This window comes from Mastomys coucha, unplaced genomic scaffold, assembly GCF_008632895.1.
Source record: "Mastomys coucha isolate ucsf_1 unplaced genomic scaffold, UCSF_Mcou_1 pScaffold20, whole genome shotgun sequence".
Classification (NCBI taxonomy): Eukaryota; Metazoa; Chordata; class Mammalia; order Rodentia; family Muridae; genus Mastomys; species Mastomys coucha.
Genome location: NW_022196903.1, coordinates 109,679,609 through 109,697,524, shown reverse-complemented (window position 1 = coordinate 109,697,524; position 17,916 = coordinate 109,679,609). Strand labels below are relative to the sequence as shown.

The 17,916-nt window shown below is 42.1% G+C and overlaps 1 protein-coding gene across 2 annotated transcripts in view; it reads left to right on the top strand.

The window, feature by feature from the left end:
- The window catches only part of Alox5 (arachidonate 5-lipoxygenase), a 49,837-nt gene that overhangs the window by 11,696 nt on the left and 20,225 nt on the right, over nt 1-17,916 (top strand). For both annotated transcript variants that reach the window (XM_031383072.1, XM_031383073.1), the window contains exon 3: nt 1,509-1,590. In XM_031383072.1, coding sequence (XP_031238932.1) covers nt 1,509-1,590 — 82 coding nt within the window. The remainder of the gene's footprint in view (nt 1-1,508; nt 1,591-17,916) is intronic.

Below are 17,916 nucleotides of genomic sequence, written 5' to 3'. Positions count from 1 at the left end.
AAGAAAGAAAAAGAAAAAGAAAAAGAAAAAAGAAAATTAAAATAAAATAAGAAAAAATAAAATAAAAATAAAATAAAAACTAAAACAATCCCCTGTTCCCTCCCCCTGCTCACCATCCCACCCCCTCCTGCTTACTGACCCTGGCATTCCCCTACACTGGGGCATAGAACCTTCACAGGGCCAAGAGCCTCTCCTCCCATTGATGACCGGCTTGGCCATCCTCTGCTATACACATGCTGCTGGAGCCATGAGTTCCCCCATGTGTACTCTTTGGTTGGAGTTTTAGTCCCTGGGAGCTCTAAGGGTACTTTAATTTAACTTTTCCATTAATTTTAATGTGCTATACAAAATATAAATCTTTAGTGCAACTAAATAGCTCACGCCGATACCTAGGGAAAATAGTATAGTTCAGTGCACTGCAGTACAGAATAATAGCATATATTATAATCACCTTTCTAGATACTTGAGACCCTGTGTGTCTGTTGGATTTACGTTAGATTAGAGTATAGCTGATTACAAGTTCATCTGTGTTGAATGCTCTGAAAGGGGGCCTTTAGCAACTTGGCAAAGCTCCTGAAATGAGAGATGACATGACAGGCCAAGTGACAAAAATGCTGTGACTCTCAGGCTTGAGGGCAGGAAAACCTGAGGTTCTGGGTTACCCATTATGGGTATGAGAATATGGGTGACCATTATTCTCAAATATTAGACACATAAGAGGACCAACGCTTTGTAGAATGCTTTACAATGTTCTCACACTAACATCCTCCTAAGATCCCAAGAAGTAGGCATTATCATCTACATTATATGAGACAGTCAAGACAGCTTGCTCTGGGTCACATGACTTTAAACCACAGAGCCCAAGTCCATGCTTGCTGCATCTCTCCTACACCACAGCCTAGGTGAGCACACTATTTTAGAGTAGAGTCTGTCTTCTGTGTAAATAGCACAAGGGACTGGACAGTGTCCTGCATGTTGGGACTTTCGGCATGCCTTTCTCAGTGAAGCGACCAGATGGGCTTAAACGCGTAAGAGCCATGAGTCCTGCTGTTCTCTCTGGCAGCATGAAAGTCCACTGCTCTTTCATCTCAGTATCGCAGAATAACAGTTCTTGGACCACTCTAAAGTGGCTTGATAATATCCGCCAAAGCCTGGCATGTGGTGTAAACCTGTAATCCCAGCACTTGGAAGACAGAAGTAGGAGGATCGGGTACAGCCAGCTTTGGGTAAACAGAAAGTTCCAGGCCAGCTGAGTTACATGAGACCTTGTCTTAAACAAACAAACAAATAAAAAACCTAAACAAAACAAGTATATCTAATAAACACCACAAAACAAACACCTCTCCGCTTGTCTTGGCAGACAGGTCTGGACTAGGGGTCCCAGGAATCCTGCATAAGCAGCATGTTGACGGCTAATGGAAGATGTCTGGGAAAACCTGACCACCGGGCATTGTGTGGACATTGTTGCTCTTCCTCAGGCTGCTCTCATGCTTGTCTTTCCTTTGCAGCAAAATTGGCCCGAGATGACCAAATTCACATCCTCAAGCAGCACAGGCGTAAAGAACTGGAAGCGCGTCAAAAACAGTATCGGTGAGTTATGGCACGGACCGAGCGGCCGTGAGCAGCCCCTCCTGTACCGGGTCCATGGTAGGAGACAAGCCTGGCCAGAGCATATGGACCATTATCTTACCTTCACCTTCAGGCACTCAGAGTGAAGGGGGTCAAGGAAAAAGTTTGAGAACAGCCATATTATGCTTGGGGCAAATGGGTCCAAGAGAGTGAGTCGCCTTTCCCATTATTGCATGGACTGCCTTAGCTAGCTATGTCTTCACGCAATATTTTAACTGTAAAAGTGATACATAATCTACAACAGCATTGAAAAGTCACTATGTGTGATCAAGAAAAAAAGGGTCCAATTTATTCAAATTAAACATGAAGAAAAAAATCAATACTTCATAGAAAATTGAATAAGTAAAAGGGATACTATGGACAGCTGTATGCCAGTATAAGATGAAACGAACAAATCCTAGAAAAAAGGCACAGCCTATCACTTACTTAAAAATTAAATAAGCCAGGGCCAAGGACTTGGCTTAGCAAGAAAGGCAAAAGTCATGCAAGCCTGGCCACCCTAGTGTGGCCCCTGGAACACAGAGAATCTGGATGTAACAGTATACATCTGGAATCCTAGCACTACTAGAAAGATGGTGGTGGTGTAAAGATGGTGGTGGTGTGAAGATGGTGGTGGTGTGAAGATGGTGGTGGTGGTGGTGTAAAGATGGTGGTGGTGTGAAGATGGTGGTGGTGTAAAGATGGTGGTGGTGTAAAGATAGTGGTGGTGTAAAGATGGTGGTGGTGTCAAAGAAAGCCAGCCTGGAGTACAGAGCCCAGCAGTAGAAACAACCCCAAAAGGTGAAAGGTCATTACCAACTCCCAAAAGTTGACCTCTGACCTCCACACACAGGTTGTGTGTGCATGCATGAACATAGATACACACAGACACCCACATACATACACACATACAATATTTTTAAAGAAATAGAAGATCTGAATAAGCCAACCCCATGTAATTTAATTGAATTAACAATTCTCAAAATTCTCAAAATTTTATTCTATAAATAAAAGCTCAGGTGGCTTCCTGGGTATGTTCTAGCAAACACTAAGGAATGAATGTCAATTTTATATAGACTTTTCCCCAAATAGCTGAGAAGGCAATGTTTTCCAGCACATTGTATGATATCAATGTTGTACAAAAGCCAGGCAAAGGCACCATTAAAAAATAAAGCGACACACAAGTATCTCACAAGAATACAACTGCAAATACTTTCAACAAAATATTAGCCAGCCAAGTTCATATAGTACTAACAAGTAAGATTTTCTCTAGGAATACAGTACTAGAATACAGAACATTCAAAACTTTGTTAATCTAATATATATTTAAAATAAACAACTATATTAGGCTCCTGTTAGCCAGCACTTGCTGGCATCCAGAATAGTGTCTGGGTTTGGTGATTGGATATGGGAAGGATTCCCAGGTGGGGCAGTCTCTGGATTGCCCTTCCTTCAGTCTCTGTTCTATACTTTGTCTCTGCAACTCCTTCCATGGGTATTTGGGTATTAGGAGGAACAACAATATGAACCAACTAGTACCCTCAAAGCTCCCAGGGACTAAACCACCAACCAAAGAGTATATATGGTGGGACTCATGGCCCCAGCTGCATATGTAGCAGAGGATGGCCTAGTCGATCATCAATGGGAGGAGAGGCCCTTGGTCCCGTGAAGGGTCTATGCCTCAATTTAGGGGAATACCAGGGCCAGGAATCGGGGGAGGGTGGGTTGGTGAACAGGGGGAGGGGGAGGGGATAGGGTTTTTTTGTTTTTTTTTGGAGGGGAAATCTGGAAAGGGTATATCATTTGAAATGTAAGTGAAGAAAATATCTAATAAAAAATAAATTTAAAAAAGGAAAAATGAACAAAAATACCTATGATCATTTAAATATATACACATATATACAATATATAATATAGATACACAAAAAGGAATTTGAGAAAACTCAACATTCTTTCATAATGAAACATTCAAAATGTTGGAATTGAAGAGAATATCTTCAACGCCATAAAGAACATCTATAAGAAAATCCTAAGACAAACTGCTTTTCCCTAAGATCTAGGAAATGATAGGATGTCCACTTATGCAGCTTCTATTTGGTACTTCACTGCGGGGTCTATTTGGTCAGTCAGGAAAGAAGAATAAAACGTTATACACAATCACCTTTCATGGGTGACACAGTCTTTTACATAACTAATAAATTCACCAATATTTGATAATTTATGAAAAAACTAATAAATTAGCAAAATTATGAGCTACAACTAAATCAAAAATTCTATACATTATAACAAAAGAAGAAAAAATCTACTTGCAATAAGTGCAAAATCAATAGAATATTTATTAAGATGTTTAATAAAATCATTGTAAGACTGGCAACAAAACATTAGAACACAGTTGAAAAGAATAAATTAAGAAAACCCTAAGTGAGCCTAAAATATCTCATGTTCACTTAGCTTTGCTAATGTGGGAATCCTTCTCCCAGGAATGATGGATGATGTACAGATTCAATGCAATCGCTGTTAAAATCCCAGCTGGTATTTTTTAAAAGGAAGATTGACAAGATGTTCCTCAAATCCATATGGAAATACAAGGCATATAAAATCACCAGACCAATCTTGAAAATAAGAAAACTAAGTTAGAAAATCTATTATTTCCCAACATTCAGATTTCTGCACAATCATAGTATTTGGAGGTATGTAGCCATATTATGAGAAATGACATAGAATTCCAAGTCCAGAAAAAAAAAAACTTATAATCATGGTGAATTGAATTTGGTGGGATCAGCAAAACAAGTCTATATGTAAAGAATAACTTTTTAAATAAGTGGTGCTGAGGAAACTGGACAGCCAAAATACAAACAAACATGACATTGTACAAACATGACGTTGGATCCTTACCTAACAGCAGATTGATCCCTAAATGGTGGAATTAAAACCATATAATTCTATGAAAATACAAGAGTAAACATCCATGGCTTTTTTTGCCATCCATGGCAAAGAATTCTGAGACAGGACACCACATCATTTATAGCAAGAGAAAAGTCAGATGACTTGACATCACCAAAGTTTCAGGATTTTATGTTTCAAAGGACACGATGAAGAAAATGAAAGACTGTTGGTGAAGTGTTTGCCTTATGAGCAGGAGGAGCTGAGTGTAACCCACAGAATCCACATTTAAAAAAGAGTGTGGGGGCTGCAGAGACCACCAAGTGAATAAAATGCCTGCCACACAAGAAGGAGGACCTAAGTTTCAATACTTAGCATCCATGCAAAGCCCAAAGCTACAGTGCATGTCTATAACCCCAGCACTGTTGGGGCAGAGACAGGTGGGATACCAGGGCTCACTGGTCAGCCAGTCTAGCTCAATCAGTGAATCCAGGTTCAGTGAAGAGATCCAGTCTCAAGAAATAAGGTGGAGAGTGACTCAATTCACACAATATCAACCTCTGTCCTCTATGTTCACACACACACACACACACACACACACACACACACACATGCTTATACATGCATACACATGCACATACACAATCAAACATATATGTGTAATCATAGGGCTGAGGTTGAAGAGACAGGTAGATCCCTGGGGCTCTCTAACCTACCACCCTAGCCTACTTGGTGAGCTCCTATCTAGGAAGAGAGCATATTTCAAAAACAAGGTGCATGACTCCTAAAAAATGACAGCTGAGTTGTCCTCTGGCCTCCGCATGAGTGGATCCACTTGTGCACACAGCATACCTACACACAAAGAACCCACAGAAGGAGAAAGAATATTTGCAAAACATTTGTTTGACTAAAGACTTTTGTCCAAACTATATAAAGAACTCTTGAAACTCAAGGGAAACATAATACAATTTTTTTATGAAGTTATTTATTTACTTTACATCCCAGTCTCATCTTCCTTTCCCTCATCTCCTCCCAGTTCCTCCCTCTCACCTCCCCTCTCCCCCTCCCCTACTCCCCTTCTCAGAAAAGGGCAGGCCTCCCATGGATATCAACCAGCTTTTGGCATATCAAGCTGCCATAAGATTAAGCTCAACTTCTCCTGTAGAGGCCATTGAAGGCAGCCCAGTTAGGGGAAAGGGATGCAAAGGCAGGCAGTGCATTCAGAGACAGCCCCTGCTCCCACTTTAGGAGTCCCACATGAAGACCCAGATGCACAGCTGTTACGCAGAGGGCCTAGGTCTGTCCTATGCGTGCTCTCTGGTTGGTGTTTCAGTTTCTATGAGTCCTTATGGGCCCAGGTTAGTAGATTCTGTGGGTTTTCTTGTAGTGCCCTTACCTCTTCAGACTCCCACAATCCTTCCTCCCCATCTTCTGCAGGATTTCCCAAGCTCCACTTAATGTTTGTCTATGGGTCTCTGTATCCGTTTCAATCGGTTTCTGGATGAAGCCTATCTGATGACAGTTATGCTAGGATCCTGTATAAAGTAGATCAGAATATCATTAATAATGTCGGGGATGGGTTCCGTCTCACAGCATGGGTCTCAAGTGGGCCAATAATTGGTTGGCTCTTCCTTCAAATTCTGCTCAAAAACATAATTTTAAAAGGGGCAAGCATTCAAAGTCCAAAGAAATGGACATTTCCCCAAGGAAAATATATAACTGGGTAAACATATAAAAAGACAGGTGCTACATTAGCTGTTTGGAAAATGTATATCAATACTACAGTGAGATGCTAATTCAAACCCACTACGGCAGCAAGAATCAAAAAGTCATATTATTTACAAATTTCGGTGAAATTGCAACACTCATATACCACTGTTGAGAATGTTCAATGGTGTAACTGCTTTGGAAAATGGCTTAGTAATTCCCCAAACTAACAAATAGAGTAATTATGTTATGGAGCAACCCCATTCTTGATTATGTACCTATTAAGAAGGACATCATATATTCAGATGGTTACTGTTCACTGCCAACTAGACTGGAGAATGAGGCACATGTAGGTCAGTGTGCCTGCAAGCTCCAGAGAGCATTAAGTGAGTGGGGAAAACCCAAGTTGACTGTGAGTGGCTCCATCCTAAAACCCTAGAGTCCTAGATCTAACACAGGGAGAAAGGGAGAAAGCAAGGAGAGCCCTAGCACTCCCCTTTCTCCATTTCGTGGACCGCCACGATGTGAATGGCTCTCTTACACCTCACCTTCCACGCTGTAATGTGAATGGCTCTCTTACACCTCACCCATCCCACCAGAATGGACAAGATCTCTCAAACTGAACAAAACACAACTTTCCTCCCTGAAGCTTATTGAAGTCACAATGATGAAAAGGCACATAATACATATGTCCACAGTAAAAATTTCTATATGCATGATTACTGTTCTAATAACCCCACTAACACAAAGATGAATACAACTTAAATGTTTATTAATGGATGGATGGGTGGATGGGTGGATGGGTGGATGGATGGATGGATGGATGGATGGATGGATGGATGGATGGATGGGTGGATGGGTGGATGGGCGGATGGATGGATGGGTGGATGGATGAAATGTCATATATCTGTGTATTTGATGTGGATTCCAGGGTCAGACTCCACTCATCAGGCTTGGTGGTAAGCACCTTTCCCCTCTGGCCATCTTGTCAGTCCCACTATGTAGTTCTTTAAAAGCCTTTGAAGTCGGTTAGTGGGAGGATTATGTAAGAGTTTGAATCTTCAGGCTAGAGAAGCCCCATAATGCTTCAAGCAGAGCTTACTGGACCATCTTGGTGGGGCTTCAGAAGAAGTGCCAAGAGAAGTGCAGAGAGTAGAGACCTGCTTCCTGAGTCTTCAGTGAGGAATCAGGACTGTACTGGCGATTGGGCTGTAGGCCATTCGTGTGGTATTCTGGCATGGGATCTGGCTCCATTCTGCCCATGGCCTGAGAACTCGAATGAGGCTTAATTAATGAATAATAGATTAATAGGTTTGGCAGCAAAAATGTCAAGACACGATAGCCTCTAGCTTGTGCTACAGCTACTGCTTGCTGCTCTTATCCAGGCGTCCAGTGAGAGAGAGCCTGGAGTCTCAGGAGAGGCTTTGCACTTTTGAAGGAGAGTTCCAGAGGCTTTGGAACTCAGAAAGCTTTGAGGGGTTTTTAGAGGTGAACAAAACTTACTTTCCATTATAAGATTGGCATGAACATATAGAGAATAAGGATGGGAGTTTATGGCTTAAATATATTTGAATAGCAAATTGACAAGGATGCTGGGCTTGTGATGACTAATCTTGTCAACTTGACAGGGTTACCTAGGATTACCTAGGAGACAATACTCTGGGTGTGTGTGAGAGAGATTTCAGATTGGGTTAATTGAGGTGGTAAGAACTCTGCCCCTCTGTGTGTTTCCCCACCAAGATAGAGTGCACCCTTCAACTGTGAACCACAATAAGCCTTCTCTTAGGAAGTTGCTTTTATCAAATACTTTGTCACAATAAAGGTAGAGAAGTAAATAATCCCTAAACTAACATAGCAGCCACACATAGACTAGTGACTGTAAAGATTACCCTGATTTGAACAGTCCTTATAAAATAAACAATACAAACACAATCAATGATGTGACATTTATGACTGGCTTGTTTTACTTAACATGGTAGTTCCTAGGCTTATGCGTGTTGTAGCAGCTATTAGTATTTCATTCACTATCTGTAGAAAGAACAGACTCCCAAAAGTTGTCCTCTGACCTCCACACATATGTCATGGCAGGTACACACACACACACACACACACACACACAGAGAGAGAGAGAGAGAGAGAGAGAGAGAGAGGCAGGCAGGCAGATAGACAGAGAGAGAGAGAGACAGAGAGAGAGAGAGAGGGACGAAGAGGGAGAGAGAGAGGGTGGGGGAGAGAATTCATGCAGAGGAAAAAACCACACGATCAGCGTCGCCATGGCAATACTTCACTTCCCAATCTTGTATATTATCTACTGTTCTCATCACTGTGACAAAACGCTTGATAAAAGCAACTGAAATGAGATTGTTTCACCTTGGACTTTGTTTTGTTTGCTGTTTTGTATTTTTGTACAGTCTGAGAGAAGACATAGAGGCAAAAAAGTATGAGGAGCTGATCACATTGAGCTCATAGTCAGGGAACAGAGAGATGAAGTCTGGGACTCTATTTGCTTTCTCTTTGTGTTTAGTCTAGGACCCATCTCATGGAACAGTGCTGTCTACATTTGGGGTGGGTCTTCCCATGTCAATTAATGGCATTCTAGCAATGACCTCACAAGCATGCTGGAGGTTTATCACCCAAATGATTCTAGGTCCCATCAAGCTAACTGTCAACATTAACCACCACTGTTAGCCTTTTCTTAGATTGAAATGTATCTGAGTTAAAATAACTTAAAATAGGAAGTGCTTGTTTTAGATCACAGTTTTGGAAGTTTTGGATTACAGCCAGGAGGACCTATGGTTTTGCCTTATGTAAAGAAGCACAGCATTACAGAGTCATTGTGGTTGAGCACAAAGCTACTTAATCTCACAGCAGCTGGAAGACAGACAAAAGGGCCCAGGGTCCAATATCCCTTCAGTGTGTGTCAAGTGACTGAACTTCTGGCTACCATTTCCCAGGAAGACCATTAGCAGGAGTCAAGCCTTTATTATCCAAAGTATAGATGTTGCCTAGGGACATAGGGGCCAGTAATAGCAATGATGGCTAAAGATATGGGTTCCTCTGGAAAATCATAAAAATGTCCTAATATTGACTATGATGATGGTTACCCATATTTGTGATAAATGTTTTTTTAAAAAAACTTTAATTATTGACTGTTATTGGATATATTTTATGATATAAAATTATATGCCTATAAATCTGTAAAAACATTTAATTAATTCAAATTGTAGTATAGACTTCAATGTAGGAACAGAATCTATACAACATGTAGAGAACAGAGAAACAAATCATTATAACCAGGCTCAGCAAAACCTCTTAGCTGTGACACCAAGCGCACACAGCACAAGGACAATTGCCACACTGGACTTTGTCAAAACATAAATCTTCTATACTTCACTGAACTCCACCAAAACAAAATAAACAAAATAAATAAAAAAGATAAAATGGACCAATGTATGCAGACTGCATCCAGTAAGGGGCTTGAATTCAAAACATATAGAGAACTCTAACAAAGGTAAAAAAGACATGTCATAACAATGCTGCCGGGGGGTGGGGGGGCAGGGATCACACCCCAGCACTCTGGTAGGGTCAAAAAGGCCACAGCCATTTCGGGAGACACGTCAGTTCTTCATCAGAATTATAGATAGTATCATCATGTGGCCCAGCAGCACTTCTTATCATACAACCAGAATAATATAACCAAAATAATACAACCAGAATTAGGGGTGTGGCTAACAGCAGAGCACTTTACCTAGTATATATAAGAGCCTTGGCTTCAGTCCCCTGTACTGCAATGAAATCAACAATAGTAACTAAGCCATATGTCTACACCAAATACCTGCATGCAAACAATCATGACAACTATCTTCCTTGGGGTTTCTATTGGTGCAATAAGACACCATGACCAAATGCAACTCGGGAAGGAGAGGGCCAGGTAATATCTATCAGTGAGCTGCTGAGAGACCAATATGGATGATCACGTGATGAAGGCAAGATACCAGAAGCACAGGCAGCTGGCCCTGAGCTCTGGATTCTGTTGCTAAGGGAAGCATGTGGCAGTGGAGCTATGACCAATAACAAAGAAGTGATATCACATCACAGGGGTGACTAGGCTTGGTGCCATGCCTATTGTCCTAGGTTATTTGGGAGGCTAAACAGAAGAATCCTTGGGTCCCAGATGTTCAAGACCAGCCCATTTCAAAAAGAAAATTAAGCATGCTAAGAGTAAGGGTTGAGGGCACTCTCACTGATGTGGGAAGTGGCTAGAGGGATGTTTAGGCTCTGAGAGAGGGAAGGGAAGAAAAAGAGAGAGAAAACAGACAGAAAGACAGATTGAGAGAGATAGAGACAAATGCATATGTCTACATACCCTAGCTCACAATTAAAAAGTTAAAACCTTTTGCACCATCACTGCCTGGTATGAGAAAGTAACCTGATTACACCATAGTCATGCCAAAAATTCAAAAATTCAATGCGCGTGCAAGCCTTTCCACTCAGCCCGCTATGATGTATTTTGGGACTTCAATACTTGATATAAGGCATAAAGCATTGTCTCAGAGTCTGCCTTCCCTCCCATGGGACTGAGGAAAGCTTCTTCAGCTCTCTTCTCCATTTCAACCCCCTGTGACAAAGCCCTTTAGAGAGTTTTACAAGACTTCTATCTAGTCTATGGAGTGGGTTAAGACAAAACTCGAGAGAGAGTTAATTTGTTGTCAGCCACTAACATCTTAGTGCGATTTGGTGCACACCTACTTAGACTTCTTATCCATTCACCTAAGAGATCACAACCTAGCCTGACCTGGAAGCCGTTAACTTCATCACAACCTGGGTCTTGTGGAGAAGATGGGAAGGGGGTTGTGAGATATCCCATGCCTTTCTTAAATCTTATTTTACTCCTTCCTCCACTTAGCTGCTCTCTTCAGCAGGCCTACTCCCACCCATGACCCATTTCCGGTCAGGAAACACTGAACTTTGCACTGTCTGCACAATCATGAAGTTCCCCTTTCACATAGATTTTCAGGCTTCCAGATTATGAAAGCTGAGCAAGAGAATACTTCCAGGAACACTGCTGGCATGACTCAGTAGCCCATCTGGGAAAGGGCCCAGGTCAGAGCTCTGTGGCCCCTGGCCCTCACTGACTGCACCGTCTGTTGGTATGACACAGTACATCGTGGTCTGAGGGCTCTCACATCCCTGACCTACTACATTTTTGTCTTTCAGTTTTCACTCATTAAGCTCCAAAGACCAGCCATTGACACACCTAGACAGTCTTTCATTCTAATTTCTGTATAGTTAAGTGTATCATACATTTTTGGTTTTGTGGTTCTGAAAACTGAACTGAGGACCTATTAAATGGTAAGCAAGCAAGCACTCTAGCCCCAGCCCCAGAGCATCACTCTTGGGTACCACTCTACTATATTCATTTGGCTACCTGTTGGTGAACACATGGGTACCCGCTCGTGCTTTCAGACTGAGCCACAGTGAGCTTTCTGACTGTCCATGCTCCCGTGAGAGAATTACTCTGGGGATATGTCTAGACGCAGATCTGTGGGATTACCAGGTGTGTGCATCGTCTAAGTTCTCTAGATCTTGAAAATTGTTTGCCCAGCTGTCCAGACGCTTTCTACCCTTAGCTGGTATCGCTGTAAGAAGCCATTCCCTTGCATCACCAACACATTCAACGTGAGACATTTTTCTCTTGCCTGTCTAATGGGTGGGATCGTGTCTCATTTCTTCTTCACAAATTGCTACATGTTCGTGGGTTATACGTAAGCACTACAGACTGAACCAATGACTCTCCTCCTGGTGAACATTCAGCTCGATCCCTACTTCTGTTTGTTTTGAATATTACAAACAGAGAAGCAACCTGTGTATCTGATATATAAGTAATTTAATTATTGACAGATCTGTCTCTAGAACATTAATCTCTTGTCTCAAAACAGCTCTCATCTCACATAAAATGAGACAATGTATTGTGAAGCAGGTATGAATGGCCCTGACCTGGTTGGCTTGGATGCTCTGCATGCTGCATTCCCACACAGAAACAACTGCATAAACATCCATACCCACAGAATAAGAGAGAGCCTTAAACCAGAGCACTTTCCCAGCACATCTGTGGGAACATTGGTTGCATGAGCTACATCAAACTGGGGAGAACCTGCTACAGGTGTGAGAGTTACCTGGCGGTAGTCTCAGCTTTGGGGTTAATAAAGGCTTCTGCTCGTGCGTCCAAAGATTTATACAGTCCAAAGATTTTACCTGAGAGCTGGAAGGATGAATAGTCAGAGATAGAGGCAGACAATGACTGGCTATTAAAGAGACAAAGGGTGACCCGAGATGATTTTTCTCTAGATCCGCACGCCAAGTCTTTACGATAACGAAGTTCCCATAAGCTGATCAGCTTTGTAAAACCTTTAGAATAAGTGCAGCTTTCTTTTCTGAGAACACTAGTTCACAGTTGTGTTGGGCAAGTGTCACATTTTGCGCGTGCAGAAGCCAAGCTGTTTTCTGTCCTCTTACGCTAAGAAGGCTCCTTCGGCGGAGCTGATAAGCAGGAGGGTGAGCAGCCTGGAGAGCAGTCTTCAGAAGAGAGAAGAGGGGAAAGTTGTTTAGGAAGACATCCTTTATTTATAGAAGTTTTACTGGCTAACATGATCTCAGTATGGCCTTTCTTCCTCCCTCTGCATCTGACAAAACGTTTACATATAACATAAAATAGTAATATTACCCCGACAGTTAAAACAATTAAACACACAGCCTAAAGGAGAAAAAGGTAATACGTAAGGGAAGCAGGCAGCTAGCCAACCAAAAAGGTTTTGTTTAAATTCACCACAAATATGTATACTTTTATTTGTCAATTGAATAAATGAAAGCATTAAAATAATTAAATTAAAATTATTTTTCAAAGTGTTTTTATAATTTAATTAAAATATGATTACATCACTTCTCACCTAACTCCTCCCCTTCCAATGTCTACCCATCCCCAATTCATGGCCTCCTCTTTTTTTTAAACCCTTGTTGGTAAATATACATAAAAACCAGTCAGTCAACATACAAATACAACCTGCTGAGCCCTGTCCCCTGAGTGTTGCCTGCATGTGTATGTTTCTAGGGCTTGGTATTAGATAACAAACCAAGCGGTTCATCTCTGAGCAAAACCAACTCTCCCTCTCTCTGCAGTTGTTCATTGCTTGTAGCTCTTTGCCTAGGAGTGAGACCCCTGAGATTTCCCCAATCTGTGTCAGGATGACAATCATTTTGGAATTGCTTGGGTTCCTTCTTGGCAGCCATGTTGTTAGGATTGCATGGGTGTAGCTTCCCTGTCATAGCTAGAAGAGACAAGCACACGGCAGACTTTCTGGCCCTCTGCTTCTCACGATCTTTCTGGCCCTCTGCTTCTCACGATCTTTCTGGCCCTCTCACGATCTTTCTGGCCCTCTGGTCCTTACGATCTTTCTGACCCTCTGGTCCTTACAATCTTTCTGACCCTCTGGTCCTTACGATCTTTCTGACCCTCTGGTCCTTACGATCTTTCTGGCCCTCTGGTCCTTACGATCTTTCTGGCCCTCTGCTTCTCACGATCTTTCTGGCCCTCTGCTTCTCACGATCTTTCTGGCCCTCTGGTTCTCACGATCTTTCTGGCCCTCTGGTTCTTACCGTCTTTCTGGCCCATCTTCTTTGGTACTCCCTGAACCTTATGTCCTGGAGATGTGTGGTAGATACATCCCCTGGGTGCCACAGAACCATTTATTCCCTTCATTTTGACTAATTGCGGCTTTCTGTAATGGTCTCCTTCTGTAAAAAAGAAGTTACTCTGATGACGGCGGAAAGTTACACTTACCTAGGGGTGCTTGGATAAGTATTCAGAATTCCATTGAATAATTATGCTGGTTCAGAAAACTGATAATAGTACAATCTGTTACCTCCCTAGCCATGTGCAGTTGGCTAGGTTTCCAGTGCTGAGAAAGATTTCTTTCCTGTAGACAGTTGTTGGTTACTGACAACGTATAGGTACCACTACTGCCCTTTAGGGATATCTTGCCATGATGGTCCTTGTAGTTTATAGGCAACCACAGCTGGTTAAGACTATTGACACCTTCCTTTCCTACCTATGAAACACAGCTGATCACCTTCTAGTACTATGAAAGCTAGTCCTCCTTTGGTTCCTTTCCAGCTCAAATCTTCCACGTTCTAAGTGTGGAGTGCATGGTTTCCTCCAGCAATAAGGACTTGCCTTTAACTTCTGGGAGGCAATCAAGGACGATAGCAATAGCCTATATTGTTTCAGGAGCTCTCTTGGATTTCCCTGATCAACATCTCAGAAGGAGCTTTTTTTCATGCATGGTATTGAACTTTTTGTTAGCTACTCTTGGCTCTCGGGGAGAGTATTATCCCTCCATATGCTGTAATTTCAGATATTGCATGTTTTCTCTCATATGTGGATGTTAGATTTTAAGCTTTCCATGTGTGTGTTTCATTTAAAATAGCCACAGAGGTTAGGCAGCTCGTATGAGACCAGAGAAAGGAAGGAACTTCACAAAAAAAGAGACATAGAATATAGTGTGATGGGTAGACACAAGGGAAACTAAAATAGGGGGTTTAAATGGGGAGAGGGAGAGGATGGGCATACGTGGTAAAGGAGAAAATATGGGAGGGACAAGTAATACTAAAGACCTTTTGAATGGCCATATGGCAACTCACAACTCTCAAAGCTTCCTAAAATGTATAACAGAGATTTAAATGGAGTTACCATATAATGGAAGAGACAATGCCCCAACTAGATATCCTATGCTATCAAGTAAAACCCCCAGTATCAGGAATGGGTTACATCTTGTTGAATCATTGGTCAAAGGTGATCCACAGACAAAGGTGACCCCATAAACAATATAGGTTATTGCCAATGCTATTAGTTATCCTCTAGAACCTGACAGAAAGTCCCTATTACTGAAGACACCACTTACTTATGTCATCAAACATGGAAAAATTGAGCTGGTGCCCAACCAGAAGCTTTAGCCATACTGACTAGCATTCACAGTGCTGGAAGGTACTATATATGCAATGAGAGGAGAAACGTAGTCATCAGTCGTACCCAGCTACAAAGCCTGAGACCTATAACTGTGTCCTGCCTTGCAAGATATACTGGTACAATAATGGCACAAATGTTATGGAATAACTAACCACTTCTTAAAATCATATTTAAAGCCTATTTCATGATAACCCATAACTGTGTTCTGTCTTGCAAGATATACTGGTACAATAATGGCATGAATGTTATGGAATAACCAACCACTTTTTTAAAAATCATATTTATACAGACTGAGTTCCAGGACAGCCAGGGCTACACAGAGAAACCCCGTCTTGAAAAATCAAAAAAAAAAAATCATATTTGAAGCCTATTCCATGAGACAACACCCACATCCAAAAACTGTTAATGAGGCCACAAACTTGAGACTAATTGAGTCATGGGCCCTAGGGGAACAACTACTACTGTCATTCTGCTAAAGGAGCATGCCATGCCTAAAGACACACTGCCATATCCATAGGTTAATACATGTGACTTAACTCCCATCAGAGAAGTTTCTTGGAGTAGATGAGAATTTGCACAGAAACACATACTCCCAACTGGAAAATGTGCAGACAATGTGAGACCTTGAAATACTTACTCCTAAATGGAGTGTCTTTATCAAACCTCTTAAACCCAACCTTGGGGATCTATGCAGAAGAGGCAGAAAGAGCCAAAGGTAGAAGTTGGCTTCAAAAATAGTGTCTTTTAGACCTAAAAGGGCTGATGGACACTAAAACTCATAGAGATGGTAACAGCATGTACAAGACTCCACAAATCCAAGCTAGATAAGTCTCAGTGCAGAGAAGGGAAGTGGGCACAAGTCCTGCCCCCAACCAGGATGCTACTTAAAATTGATACCTTCTGGGCTGGAGAGATGGCTCAGCTGTTAAAGGCTAGGCTCACAACCAAAAATATAAAATTGATACCTTCTCAGAGAGGAGAAATCCATTTTCCCCAGTGGAGTGACACTGGGTATATCAACTGCACTGCAGGGCAGGGCTCATGCTCAAGAGTTGCTGGTCAACACAACACGGGCTCCATGATTCTTTTATGGGGGAGGGTGTGTCTCTTTTTGTTTTATTGTTTATATTTTTTCTGAGAGAGAGAGACAGAGAGAGAAAGAAAGTGAAAGTATAAATTTTGGGTGGGTAGGGGAGTATTGAAAACTTAGGAGTTGAGGAAGGTAAAAGATATGATGAAAATGTATGAAAAAATTGAAATAATTTTTAAAATGTAATAAAAATAAAATGGCCTTATTCCAAAAGAAAAAAATCCATAAACTCTTTACAGTGACTACCACTTTAAGTGTGAGAAGTTTATTAAATATTCTGATTTGGCATTCAAGTGTCTAGTGGTTTTAACCACAGCTCTTCTGCATCTCTTTGGAGCTTTAGTATCCACTTGTGTTGCATTGCCTCCTGGATTGCAAAAAGTCAAGAGGGCTTCATGGCACAAAGATGGCACTTAAGTAGTTCATTATAGAATGAATACACTTTGTCCTTTGAGACACTGATCAGTTCTCGTGCTGATCTTTTCCTATTTCTTTGTTGAATTCTTACTTTACTGATCATGTCTTTATGAGGACAGATGTCCTTTTTACAGTAAATGGCACCATCTACACCTCCTTAAGCCCCTCTCCCTCCAAGCCAGATGGCTTTTCTGCCTCTTCCTTATTTCTATCTAGTTGATCCTTGTGGCCTTCCTCCATGGAGTGTGTGGTTTGTGTCCCGACTCCCCTCCCCCCCCCCACTGGACTATTTATGTCTGTGGGTATGGAGGCCTTTGGCTTCTGTGGGTTGACTTGTCTGTATGTCTCATTCAGTGGAAGGGACATGGGTGTCTGGCTTCAGAGGCCAGTAGCAAGCCAGCTGGCAAACTGTCCCATCCTCAGGGCAGTGCTCCCATCTGCCAAGGAGGTAACTGGTAGCCCCTTGGTATCCTATCTTGAGAAGGTTCTTTCTGAGCTGGCAAAACAATTTCCAAAATCTGCAGAAAATTTGGATGGAAATTTGGGGGCAGGTGAAGTGGCTTAGCTAGTAAAAGCACTTGCCACACAAGCCCAATGACCTGAGTCCATCCTCTACTCATGACTTGCTACAGGAGAGAACCAACTCCCAAAGCCGTCCTGGGAGGCCCTGTTTGTTCAAGAAGCTCCTCTCAGAACCTGTTTCTTAGCTTTAAGAAACAAAGTAGCCTGAGAGCTGCAACTGTAAGCACCTCCTGAAACCCTGCCCAGAGCACAGTGCCTCGGGTACTGAAGGTGCACTTCCCTGCTGCAAACAAGCCCAGCCTTCCTACTCCCCAAGGTCAGGGACACTTTGAATTGTGGCCCACTTCTTACCAACTCTTGCCTGAATTCTGGATCAAAGTACCTCATAGCACCTACCCCTTGCGGGAAAACACGTAAGTAAACAATCCTCTTTGTTCCCCATTCTTCCTTCAATAGCAATCTGGGATCAAGTCCCCATGATGGTGGTCAGCAATATCAAAGGATCTGCCTACCTGAAATACATCTCAATGGTGTTTTGATGTTATTTTTGTTTGCTTTTGTTTTTGAGATGGAGTCTCACTGTATAGCCTTAGCTGGCCTGGAAGTAGTTATATAGAGCAGGCTGGCCTCAGATTCACAGAGATTCTGCCTCCGCCTCTGCCTCCGC